This window comes from Nothobranchius furzeri, chromosome 13 (assembly GCF_043380555.1).
Source record: "Nothobranchius furzeri strain GRZ-AD chromosome 13, NfurGRZ-RIMD1, whole genome shotgun sequence".
NCBI classification, from domain to species: Eukaryota; Metazoa; Chordata; class Actinopteri; order Cyprinodontiformes; family Nothobranchiidae; genus Nothobranchius; species Nothobranchius furzeri.
Genome location: NC_091753.1, coordinates 34,661,031 through 34,672,772, shown reverse-complemented (window position 1 = coordinate 34,672,772; position 11,742 = coordinate 34,661,031). Strand labels below are relative to the sequence as shown.

The window sequence follows — 11,742 nt, the reverse complement described above, 5'->3', positions numbered from 1 at the left end:
ATTGAATTCAGCTTGCTGGTTTTATTTAACAGTAGCTGAGACTATAAATTAGCCTTTTACAAACCATTAATCAAATCGTTTGGGTTTCCTCAGAGTAAAGAAGGCTGGTGCTTCTTTAATGATTCCTACAAAATGCTGTTTTTAAACTAAAACTGAATGGATTTAACAGGGCTGAACCATGTAAGAATCACTACCTCCCAGGGTGGCAATCGTAAGCTTTATGTTTCTACACAATGTGTCTCAGACGAGAGACAAATCTTTTTTTGTGTCCAAAGTTTGTAACTGCTAGCTTCAGAGTTACAAAGTGAGACCAGGAGGTCAGTAAAGATTTGCTTATCTAAACCAGAAATTAGCTGCGACCACTCTTGCAGCCAATGTGCAGCAACACCCTTCTAAACCATTACTAAGTGCATGATTTGTACATTTAGTTTTATTATACAAAATGTTTTACCCATGTAGCCCACACCATTATCTCTTATCGATTCCCAAACAGAAACTTTCATAAGGTCATCCACAAAGACTGTTTAAAAGTTAACGGCTGATTTGCATGTTTACCCTTTAACCTCACCACATAACTGCCAAAATGCACAAATACGTGTTAGCAGAGGTGAATTCTTGCATTGGATGTTGATTACCTGCAGTAAGGTCGTATCTCAACAGACTGAGGACCCATTCAGTGAGGATACAGGGGGTGAACAGGTAATGACTGTGGTCATCCACTGTAAACTTTGCTCTAACCTAAAAGCAATCAAACAACCACAATGCAAATTAAATTAAGACTAATCATTTAATAAAATAATCATTTAAAAGAATATTTCTGCTTCCCTAAATATTCTACTTGTGCAATTATTAATAAATATTTACATGAGCCTGCTTGACACTACTCAGGTGCAGCACAATACTGCAGTAGAGAACCAGATAGTTTACCTTGATGATAAAATCATGTTACTTCTTGGGAAAAATCAAGCACTTATGTTTTGTTTATTTGCTTAGCATGTCAGAGCCTATAATGTTGATAGAAATGCTCATTTAATCATAAATAAATGCACCATAACATGTAATACCTGTTCATAGAGCTGCACAAGAGAACCAGCGAGCTGGTGTATCTTTCCTGTGGTTGCCCAAGCTGCCTGGCTACCCAGGCTATGCTGGAGAACAGGTTGGAGGTAAGCCGAGTAGATGGTCTGTAGCTGCTCTCGGTCTGGATAACTAGAGGTAGAGTAAAAACAGAACTTTTTTTGTTTCCTTTATGACTGTTGGGGGATGTTGAACATAAGAATTACAAGTGCATCGTACTTTATTGTTTGATTTTATGGAAGCTGCTCCATACTTACTCGATGGTGCAGATCCGCACAATCGATGAGAACCGGGACGTGAGGGCATGGCTGCCAACAGCACCCCCTGTTGACATGGAGGCCACGACCTGAATATTCTCAAGACTCACCCACTCTAGATTCTCGTCGTAAAACCCCTTATATGTCAACACCTGCAGCAAAGATTTTGTGTTGTTAAGTTATGAGAGGGTATCTGTCTTCTTGTTGCTGTATCATGCTAACCTGTTGCAGGAAAGCGATGAGGTTGCTGCTTCCCCATTTGTCTGGTTTAGGGAGATTGATGTCCTTTAAGTAGAGGACCAGGTTCTCGCAGTCCTTCGGTCTGAACACGCGGCCAGTGTTGGAGCTGAGCAACAGGCAGGTCTGGCTCAGCTTCTGTAGGACATGACGGGACGAGGTCTGGGCACTGCAGTGAACCACGGCGACTTGAGTGGAGCGCAGATGTGAGAAAGCGTGGCGCAGAAGCATGCTAGACAGTAAAGGGTAAACAAAGCAAGGTTACAAAAATACATAAGTTATTTGTATAAAATACTAAAAGCTCCAATTCTTGCAAAACTTCCAGATACAACATTTGTTCTGGCAGACCTAAAGGCAAACACACATTTTCTGAAAAATAAACACAGGTGTTTATGTACACTCATTCTATTATATGTGTGTAAATAAATTGACTGTTGCTTTGTAAGGAATAATCTGACAACCTAGTGGCCTCGCTGGCAGAGAGACCTTTTAAACAAAGTGACACGTGACAGGGAGGGATGAGAATAAAAAAGGCCGAGATTCAACTGGAGTGTAAAAGGCAAACTGAGTGACCATTGTTCTTCAAATCCCTGAGGAGGGAAGCAATTACTTTTGAAGGAGCAACTCTTGGTGCACACACACACACACACACACACACACACACACAAGCCCGAGTGCAAGATACACACATCTATGCGCCCACAGGTCTGTCTGAGCTGTCACTGCATTTACAATAAAGGTCAAGTTTTAAATTAAAGTAGATTTGATTTTACTGTCATTTTAAGGGTCTGTATAGCAGCGTATCTGTCTTTAGTGAACAACTCACACATCATAACAAAAACCTTTCTAACCTCTCATCTAGGAAAAGAAGAGTGTGATATTTAAGTACGATAAAGGTTTAGTAACAAAAGTTAAATAAGTTTCTGTATGTGTCTGAACATAAAGTGCTGCTACTGTCTGAGTATGCTACAGTCCTTGTGTGTGCACACTTGTATAATACATGTGTAATTACCCTTTTCCACAGCCCTCAGGCCCAACCACCATGAAGGGCTGCCTGTGCTCAGCAGTGAGCCACGGTGAGAAGCCATGCAGCCCTCTCTGCATGCCGGGCGTCTCTATAACAGGCATCCTGTGAGTGTGGAAGAACTGCTCCAGTGCCAGATTCTCAGGCCGCTGGAACGTATACGCCGCCAGACGGCCGCTGTCACTATCAAAGAAAGTGTCGAGTGGTTTTCGGGCATCTGGGGGACTTTCTCTCGCCCAGTTCATCAGCTGAAGAAGCGAAGGGAATAAGATCAAAAATCATGAATGAATACCTGTTGTTGACTTTACTTAGAAGAATGAGAGATTTCCCACCTCTTTAGCAAACTCTTGTCGAGTTTTGAGATTGAGATTTCCACCCAAGCCTCTCAGAAGGCCCACGACAAACTGTCCCCTTTCATTAACAGCATTAAGGTGCGATAGTGAATTCATCACTGCTCCAACCAGACTTGTTTCAACCACAAAGTCATTCTAGGGAACAGAGAACGGACATAACAACACACCAAAGTTATAGTGTAAAGGTCAAAATAAACATCAGTAACCCGGAAGATGACATATAGATCTGTCCACTGAGTCCAATTTATAAAGATTTATGAAATGGAAAAGTACAAAATGTATGGTTTTATTGGTGGAATTAAAAAACACACACACACCCGTTTGAGTACCCAGTCAAGACTTTTCTGGAAGTAGTCTCCCAGCCAGCTTTCCAGATTGCTTCTGCAACTGTCTGGCTGATTTCTCAACCAAGACTTCACCAAAGCCCCCAAATCAATGTCCTCATCGCTTCAGATGTAAGAAAGAAAAAATACACGAGTGAAGAAAAGCACAGAGAGAACTACTGACAGTACTTCAGCTCTCCTCCAGTGCTGACTGACCTGAGAAAGATCATGCCCATGCGTGATATTGTTGCTGGTGAGGCGCAGCTGAGGTCATGAGTCTCAAACAGAAAGTTGACATTGGGGCCAAACTGGATGCGCTCTCCACTGGGCATGGTCAGCAATCGATTGTCATCCAGGACAGAATTTAGACTTTCCACCCACTCTGGGTCGATGTCCCCATCACATACTATCCAGGAGTTCACTTCTGAAAAATACAACAATACATATCCATGTCCTCCGCACAGAAAACGCACAAGGATGATTAAATAAACTATTTGGGCTAAAGTCACTAAATCCCTGTGAGCAAAAGACGATGTTTTTCAGCTAACGGTAGATGTTGCCATCTTACCCTGTGGTTCTCTGACGACAGATCTGGCGCTATGAGTGAGAACGCCATCAGCCCACTCCCTGGTGTCCATGTCTATGTGTCCCAAAAGCTGCTGTCTGGGCATGGCCTTGGGATTCATGGTGTACTGCTTCACCTACAAAAGAAAATTAGCAAAATAACACTTAATTCAACTATCCTGTAACTTTAGGGGCGACGGTGGCAGAGGAACTATTTAATAAAAAGCTATATTTAAAACAAATAAAACCTCCACAGATGTTTAGAAGTGTGCAGAATGAATGTACGGTATTTTATTTAAAGGTTATTTTTTAATTTTAAAAAAATCTAATTTTTATTTTGAAGGGCACGACACTGGGTTTATGTTTACATCTACCAGCCAATAGAGGGCACCACTGCATGTTGCCAAGCAGTCTGCTCGGCACAGCGAAGCTGGTACTGTGGAAAATGGTGGACCCGGAAGCAGCTGCTTCTGAGCCCAGAGCCCAGGGGAGGGGGATGATTACCCTCTGGGATTAATAAAGTATCTTTGAATTTGAATTGAATTGATTGGTTGTGTTGTAAAGTGCCTTGGGGGGCTGTAGAACCCTAGAACCATAGGGGTATAGTATGAGTGTGCCAATGCTTTTAATGTGTGTGGGAAGGATAGGAATGGGGGTTATGTAGGGTCATTTTAATCTGTAAAGCACTTTGAGTTGCACTTTTGTAGGAAGAGTGCATTATAAATAGTTAGTTAGTTAGTTAGTTAGTTAGTTAGATTGATTGATGGATTGGTTGATTGATTGATTGACTGATTGATTGATTGATGATTGATTGACTGATTGATTGATTGAGAAGGCGCTATGTAAATACAGGCCATTTACCATTAAATAATGCTCAGAATCTAAAGGTGCATTCTGTAAAGTTACCTGGATATTTTTTTACTTACCACTTTTCCTGACCTGTTCAGAGCAGCCCTGAGCATCCTCCAGAGTGTGGACTTTCCTGCTCCGCTGGGCCCTACAATAACTACACCCATTCGTTGTCGGAGCTGTTCATTTAGCTCCATTGCCTTCTTCAGCTGGAAAAGTAAACAATCAATCCAGTTTTTTTGTTACTTCTAAACAATCCTCAAATAAATTCCTCATGTGTGACTTCAAATTCCTCATAGCAGTGCATTTTTGTCCACCCAACTTCTATTTTCACCACATATTACAAGAGAAATGAGTGTTTAGAAGTGTTCGTATTGGTACACACACCTGGCTGGGTATCAGTTCAAGCTGGGCCTCCTTGAAGACTTGGTTTAAGGCGTCCATTAATATCCAGTCCTCCATATCGGTAAAATCAACTCCAGAGAAGACATCTCTGACCAGCGCATCAAACCGAGAGCTGTCTGCAAATGTCAGCTTGGACATGGTGTTCAGCCGTAGGGCTTGCACCACCAGATTACTCTCCTGGACTGGATGGAGGTAGAAAGAAATGTGTACAATTCAGAATTAACCCTTTGGTGCATAATGGTCACTACAGTGGACAGGTACTCAAAATTGTTATTTATTTATTTATTTATTTTTGCTATTAAGTGCAGCTGTTGAAGACTTTATTGCATGTGAGCCCCTCCATTTGGACTTCAGTAAGTCAAGCCAACATATTTCATGTTCAGAACGCACGATGTCCACTGAGATGGACATGTAATAAATTATTTGTAAATTAACAAAATGTTACAAAAAATATTTGTTGAAATTTGTTTCATTCACACCAAAAGATGAATAAAAAAATTGTTTAAAAAAATCATGGTTGAAGATTTCATAATTCATGCATCAGAGGGTTAACAAGCAAGTAAAACCTAAATAATTATCATGAAAAAAATATTTCTTTGTACCATTATTTTCTTCTAAAACCAGCGCAAAGAAAAAAAGCTCTGTGAAAGTGAACTTGCTCTCTCGTGTGTTTCCTCTTGAAACTCTGCTAATTACCAAAGCTTGTCATGATCTGATCATTTGTCTTGTCTGCACTTTTGTTCTTAATTCAAGCGACGCTGGACGTCCCTGTGGGCATGAAGGTGGCATTTTATCACAGCATTCAGAGACAAACACCAGACAACCTTGGGGACTCATCAACAGACAGTGTGTGTGTGCGTGTGTGTGTGGTATCTGTTAGCAAGTTGGAAACCAAGTGTGTGGAGTAGAGGACCCCATAGGATTTGAAAGGCTGTGAAAGAGGGAATTAAGGAAAACACATGAGAAAATAGGAGGGGAAACAGAGGAGGGATAAGGATAAAAGAAAGATGGGGTAAGAAAGGATGGAGCAGGTGAGAATGAGTAGGACACAAGTAGCATTGAAAGACAGGCACCAGGCGGAAACAGCTAACAAGAGGTTAGAAGGAGGAGAAAAGAGCTGGGGAGAGGTGTACTTCTGGTAGAAATCTGGCTAAGTATTTTGGAACCAGGCAACTGGAAGGACAAAAGTACAGACGAGATAAACCTCAGAGAGGAGAGGTTTTCTGAGTTCACGTCAATTCAAGGTGTGGTTTTATGATAGGATAGGATCGTTTTTGCCTGTGTAGAAGCAACACAAGCATCTTAGTCACACACAAATAATTACCCTAAACAACATTTGTTTACAACAACAGGTCAAAGGTTGCCTTAACCCTCCCACTGTCCTAATGGGTGACCCTGCGAGGAAGTTGACCATTGAGCAGGATTGATGGGTTATCCCTTGAGGTCCACGTGGCAGGGGTGAGGTGGTGCTCACTCCTCACCCCTGCCACGTGGACCCAAAGGATAAACCATCAGCCCTGCTCAATAGTCAACTTCCTCGCGGGGTCACCCATTAGGACAGTGGGAGGGTTAAGTAAATACAAGTCAGAAGCCTCCTGAGGACCTTATTGAAGACAATTGACCACATAAACACAGAAATTCATATTTAACTAAAAACTACTATAAATTTAATATTCACAACATTTAAGAAGCAGAAAGGAGATCTAAGGTATTATTTAATATGCACATATAAAACATGAAGAGTTTTAAATGGTGAATTCTTCAGAGATACTCTGGAGAGGAGGGTCAGTTGGATTGATGAACCTCAGATTCAGGAGAAGCAATGTGGTTTTCGTCCTGGCCGTGGAACACTGGACCAGCTCCTTACCCTTAGGGGGATCCTGGAGGGTGCGTGGGAATTTGCCCAACCAGTCTACATGTGTTTTGTGGATTTGGAGATGGCCTTTGACCGCATCCCTCGGGGGGCCCTGTGGGGGGTACTCCAGGAGTATGGGGTACCAGGCCCTCTGATATGGGCTGTTAGGTCCCTGTATGACCGGTATCAGAGCTTGGTCCGCATTGCCGGCCGTAAGTCGGGCTCGTGCCCTTTGTCACCGATTCTGTTCATAACCTTTATGGACAGGATTTCTGGGCGCAGCCAAGGTGTGGAGGGCATCCGTTTGGTGGCCTGAGGATCAGGTTTCTGCTTTTTGCAGATGATGTGGTCCTGTTGGCTTCATCAGAACGTGATCTCCGGCTCTCGCTGGAGCGGTTCGCAGCCGAGTGTGAAGCAGCTGGGATGAGAATCAGCTCCTCTAAATCTGAGACCATGGTCTTGATTCGGAAAAGAGTAGAATGTCTTCTCCGGGTCAGGGATGAGGTCCTGCCCCAAGTGGAGGAGTTTAAGTATCTCGGGGTCTTGTTCACGAGTGAGGGAAAACTGGAGCGTGAGATTGATAGGCGGGTTGATGCTGCATCTGCAGTGATGCATGCGTTGTACCGGTCTGTCGTGGTGAAGAGAGAGTTGAGTCAGAAGGCGAAGCTCTCGGTTTACCGGTTGATCTACGTTCCTACCCTCACCTATGGTCATGAGCTTTGGGTAGTGACCGAAAGAACAAAATTCCGGATACAAGCGGCCAAAATGAGTTTTCTCTGAAGAGTGGCTGGGCTCTCCCTTAGAGATAGGGTGAGAAGCTCGGTCATTTGGGAGGGGCTCGGAGTAGACCCGCTGCTCCTCCACATCAAGAGGAGCCAGTTGAGGTGGCTCGGGCATCTGGTCAGGATGCCTCCTGGACGCCTACCTGGTGAGGTTTTCCGGGCACGTCCAACTGGGAGGAGACCTAAAGGTAGACCCAGGACACGGTGGAGGGTCTATTGGGCCATTCCCATCTGTACCGGGTCGGCCCGGGCCGGGTAGCCCCAGTCAGCCCCAGCCTGGCCCGGTTGATTCCACACATCCTTGTCTTAAGCCCATGTGGGCTGATTCTACCCACCAATCAGAGGCTTGCTCTAATGGAAGGTGTGAATTTGCTGTCAGCAGTGGGTGTGTTGGCCCTGGTCGACCTGAAGCAGACCCCCTCGAGAAGAGGGCTGAGAATGAGCCTTGGTTGGCCCGGAAAAATACCAGGCCACCCAGATATGTAAACAACCTACGCTACCCGGCCTGGGCCGACCCGGTACAGATGGGAATGGCCCATATGTCTCTCACCTGGCCAGGGAACGCCTTGGGATTCCCCCGGAGGAGCTGGCCCAAGTGACTGGGGAAAGGGAAGTCTGGGCCTCTCGCCTCAGGCTACTGCCCCCGCGACCCGACTCCGGATGAATAAATATTTATGTGCAACATTTTTCTAGTGTAAATGTAAACGTTTGCACCAAAGGTGTGTTTACACTTTGAGAGTATGGCTTCATTTGCTTCCTTATAACTTTCTTGTCACACTCAATAATTGAAAAAAAAAAAAAATAACATTTTAAAAAAATGCCAGAGGGAGCCTTACTCTTGTCCATCTCATGACTTCTCCTCTGCTGCTGCAGGAGACTGCCACAGGCCTTCAGCACGGTCTTCAGAGCGCGTAGACCCCAGTCATAGTGCTGCTGGGGTGTCAACAGCTCCCTGCACAGACAAATACCAGCTCATTTTCATATAGCCACACAACTGTCTCACAGGCTGTAGCACTCAGGGTTAGGCAGCAGAGGGAAATGTATTCAGAAAGTTTATGAAGCTCAATGGATGAAGTGGTTTTAATTTTTAGTGATCATCACCATGAAAATACCACATAACTGTGATACAGGAACTGTTTATTGTTCTGGTGGTGAGTTTGTAGACAACGCATTGGTGTCATAAAGTCTACCTGGCCAGGTTAAAGATCGCGACCAATTTGCGTCCCAGTATTTCTCCATCTTTGAAGCCCTCAGAGTAGAGGATGACTTCAGCGATGAGCTCGTTGTCGGGCCGGCTCATGGCCACAGGCCTGAACAGCTGCTTTAGGTTGTCAGGGAGCTTCTGTCTGCCTCCATAGCCTTTTCCTGCGGGGTTCAACGTGATGAACACGCCAGAGTTTGGATCGAGCTGCACCTGAAGGGTGAAAACATGAGGAAAACAGCTGAACTCGTTAAGAGAATGGATTTTATACACGTTTAAAGTTCAACTAAAATGAATGATGCATTTGTTTGTAACTTATGTTTGTACTTTCTGACCTCCTTCCCCAGCAGTTCGCACGTGTTTTTGTGATGTTTGAGGGAATCCTGTATGGCCTGAATCTGCATGGAAACAGCTGATAGCACCGCTTCCTCCAAACGGTTGAACTCATCGAAGCAGCCCCAAGCCCCACACTTCACCAGACCAACAAATATGCGTCCCATTGACTTCACATCGATACCCTAGAAATATAGGAAACAGGAGCAGTTGTGTTTATAAATCTAGAATACAACTGATGACTTTCTACTGTTGTACACACACTATGTGTGTTACATGGATGTGACTACTTCTAGGTAGTGATCTAAAAGACTCATCTGCTTCAAATTAAGAGTAAAAATCCACCTAGAATATTAATCTATTGCCTTCATATTGTATGTCTTCGCTGCAAAAAATAGTGTACAACCTTAGAGAAATTGTTAGCCTTGGATAAAATACAAAATCTGTCCTCATGAGAAGTTTCCTGGTACCTCGTCACAGTTGAACACCAACACCTGGCGCCCAAAAAGCCCCCCTAAGGCTTTGACAGATTCTGTCTTGCCTGTACCAGCAGGTCCGTAGGGGTTACCACCAAGTCCCATCTTCATGGCCTGGGTCAGAGTCAGGTAGCACTTATCAGTCAGAGGAGTGTGCACCAGCTTAGCCGCATTCCCCTGGGACAAAGGAGGGGTGAGATAAAGAAAAAAGTCAGCGATAAAAACAGGAAAGGTAAAGTGAAGATTGAATAGAAGGAGGGCTATTAGTAGTAGGGTACTGGAGTCAGAAACTGGCAAACAGAAAAGACAATGGCTAAAGAATGAATAAAAATCATCAAGGACAGGCAAGGAAAATGGAAAAAAGGGTAAAAGTGAGTCGAGAATGCATTTGAAGAGAACAGCAGGATGAAAATGCAGACAGGGATGCTTCTTATCTCTGCATAAACAGCGCCCCCAAAAGGTAAAAAGAGAAATTCATAATCCTGCAGCTGTAAAAAATGTGGATGTGAAAGTCTGAATAAATAAACACAACTTTTAAAAGGCTATTTACATTTAGATGGAATGATACATGTGTTTAAAAAGATACAAGACACATGACATCATTAGAGACACTCGGTGACACAAGTGATCTGTGTATACCCTGTGCTGAGCCTGTGGAGGAAGAGAAGCAGAATGTATTCTGAAAGATTTATTATATATAATAATTAATTAATTAATCTCAATTAATCGCATTTTAATCGTTCAGGAAAATGTGCTCTCAAAGTAAAACTTTTAATTAAAATTATGAGATAGAGAATCAAACATTAGACATGGTTATTACTGTAAACTAAAGCTTTTAATAAAAAATGCATTTTAATTATTCAAATGTCACTGTGTGATATGAAACAAAACCCAAATCAACTAAAATTTATAATTACAAATAGAAAACACCTGCAAAGGGTTCCTGAGCCTTTAAATAGTCTCTCTGTCAAGTTGAATGACAAATAAATTTGACTTTGCACCAGATTCATTTTTCCAGTTTCACTTTTTTGTATAATTGGGAGTTTTTATTAGCATTTCTACTCATAATGTAGTAAAAACTAGGGCCGGGACTTTAACGCGTTAATTACGATTAATTAATTCGAAAAAAATAACGCGTTAAAAAAATTAACGCATTTAATCGCAGCTTGCATTTCAAGCACGGCGGAACCTTTGTCATTGCACGATTTCCTCGTAGACTGAATATCACTGACGCACACAACAATGCACAGTGCTAATGGCTACTAAAACGGAATAAAAACAGAAAGAAGCTGCCTTGTTTGGACTGATGCAGGATTTAGGAAACACGTCCGCCTCTTTTCTTAACTTGGAAAAAAAAACTTCCAGACAACAACGGAGTCCGTGTCGCGGACAGTTTTCAGAGATCGTCTCTGCTGCGGCTGCCCAGTGGCAACGGGAACTTTACAAAAGTAGCGGTAAGCTATATTTTTAACATTTACGTAACATCTGTGCAGCGCTGAAAGCACCAGACAGAATAATTCTGTGCCCTAACAGTAGTTTATGAAAGTTGTCAGACAAACGAGAGGCACCTGGATGCCGCTGGGAGAACGCTCCGTGTTCTCACTACTCAATCACAAACAACGTGTGTTAAAGTTGAAAACAGAAGTTTAAGTTAAAACAGAAACACTCTGAAACTTTTCTGATGATGTTCTAAACAATTCTGTGGGGGAATTATATGTTTCTGAGACGAGTCTCTGTCTAAACATCACATGCAGCAGCGAGGTGTGATGAAGCTGTCATCAGCTAAGGGGCGGATGCTCAAATGTATCAGGGGCAGCGAGGAACGAGGAAGTTGTGATCAGGCTGGAGATCACACCAGATTCGCTGCTGCAGGCGTGAATCTGCGGGTCTGCAGCATCGCCTTATTAACGTGACATCAGGACTTCCCATGTAAGGAAGGTCCGCTCACCAGTTCGTCAGATCATTATTTCCTCGCCATGATCTTTTATCATCCCATCATCCTCCAG

The 11,742-nt window shown here is 43.2% G+C and overlaps 1 protein-coding gene across 2 annotated transcripts in view; it reads right to left on the bottom strand.

Moving 5' to 3' along the window:
- Positions 1-11,742, bottom strand: part of dync2h1 (dynein cytoplasmic 2 heavy chain 1) — a 146,220-nt gene that overhangs the window by 110,997 nt on the left and 23,481 nt on the right. For both annotated transcript variants that reach the window (XM_054742744.2, XM_054742745.2), the window contains exons 37-51: positions 9,731-9,913; positions 9,263-9,445; positions 8,917-9,140; positions 8,563-8,678; positions 5,072-5,271; positions 4,762-4,893; positions 3,840-3,972; positions 3,488-3,695; positions 3,266-3,395; positions 2,928-3,083; positions 2,584-2,843; positions 1,557-1,803; positions 1,335-1,486; positions 1,065-1,209; positions 636-738 (exon numbers count right to left, since the gene is read on the bottom strand). In XM_054742744.2, coding sequence (XP_054598719.1) covers positions 636-738; positions 1,065-1,209; positions 1,335-1,486; positions 1,557-1,803; positions 2,584-2,843; positions 2,928-3,083; positions 3,266-3,395; positions 3,488-3,695; positions 3,840-3,972; positions 4,762-4,893; positions 5,072-5,271; positions 8,563-8,678; positions 8,917-9,140; positions 9,263-9,445; positions 9,731-9,913 — 2,572 coding nt within the window. The remainder of the gene's footprint in view (positions 1-635; positions 739-1,064; positions 1,210-1,334; positions 1,487-1,556; positions 1,804-2,583; positions 2,844-2,927; positions 3,084-3,265; positions 3,396-3,487; positions 3,696-3,839; positions 3,973-4,761; positions 4,894-5,071; positions 5,272-8,562; positions 8,679-8,916; positions 9,141-9,262; positions 9,446-9,730; positions 9,914-11,742) is intronic.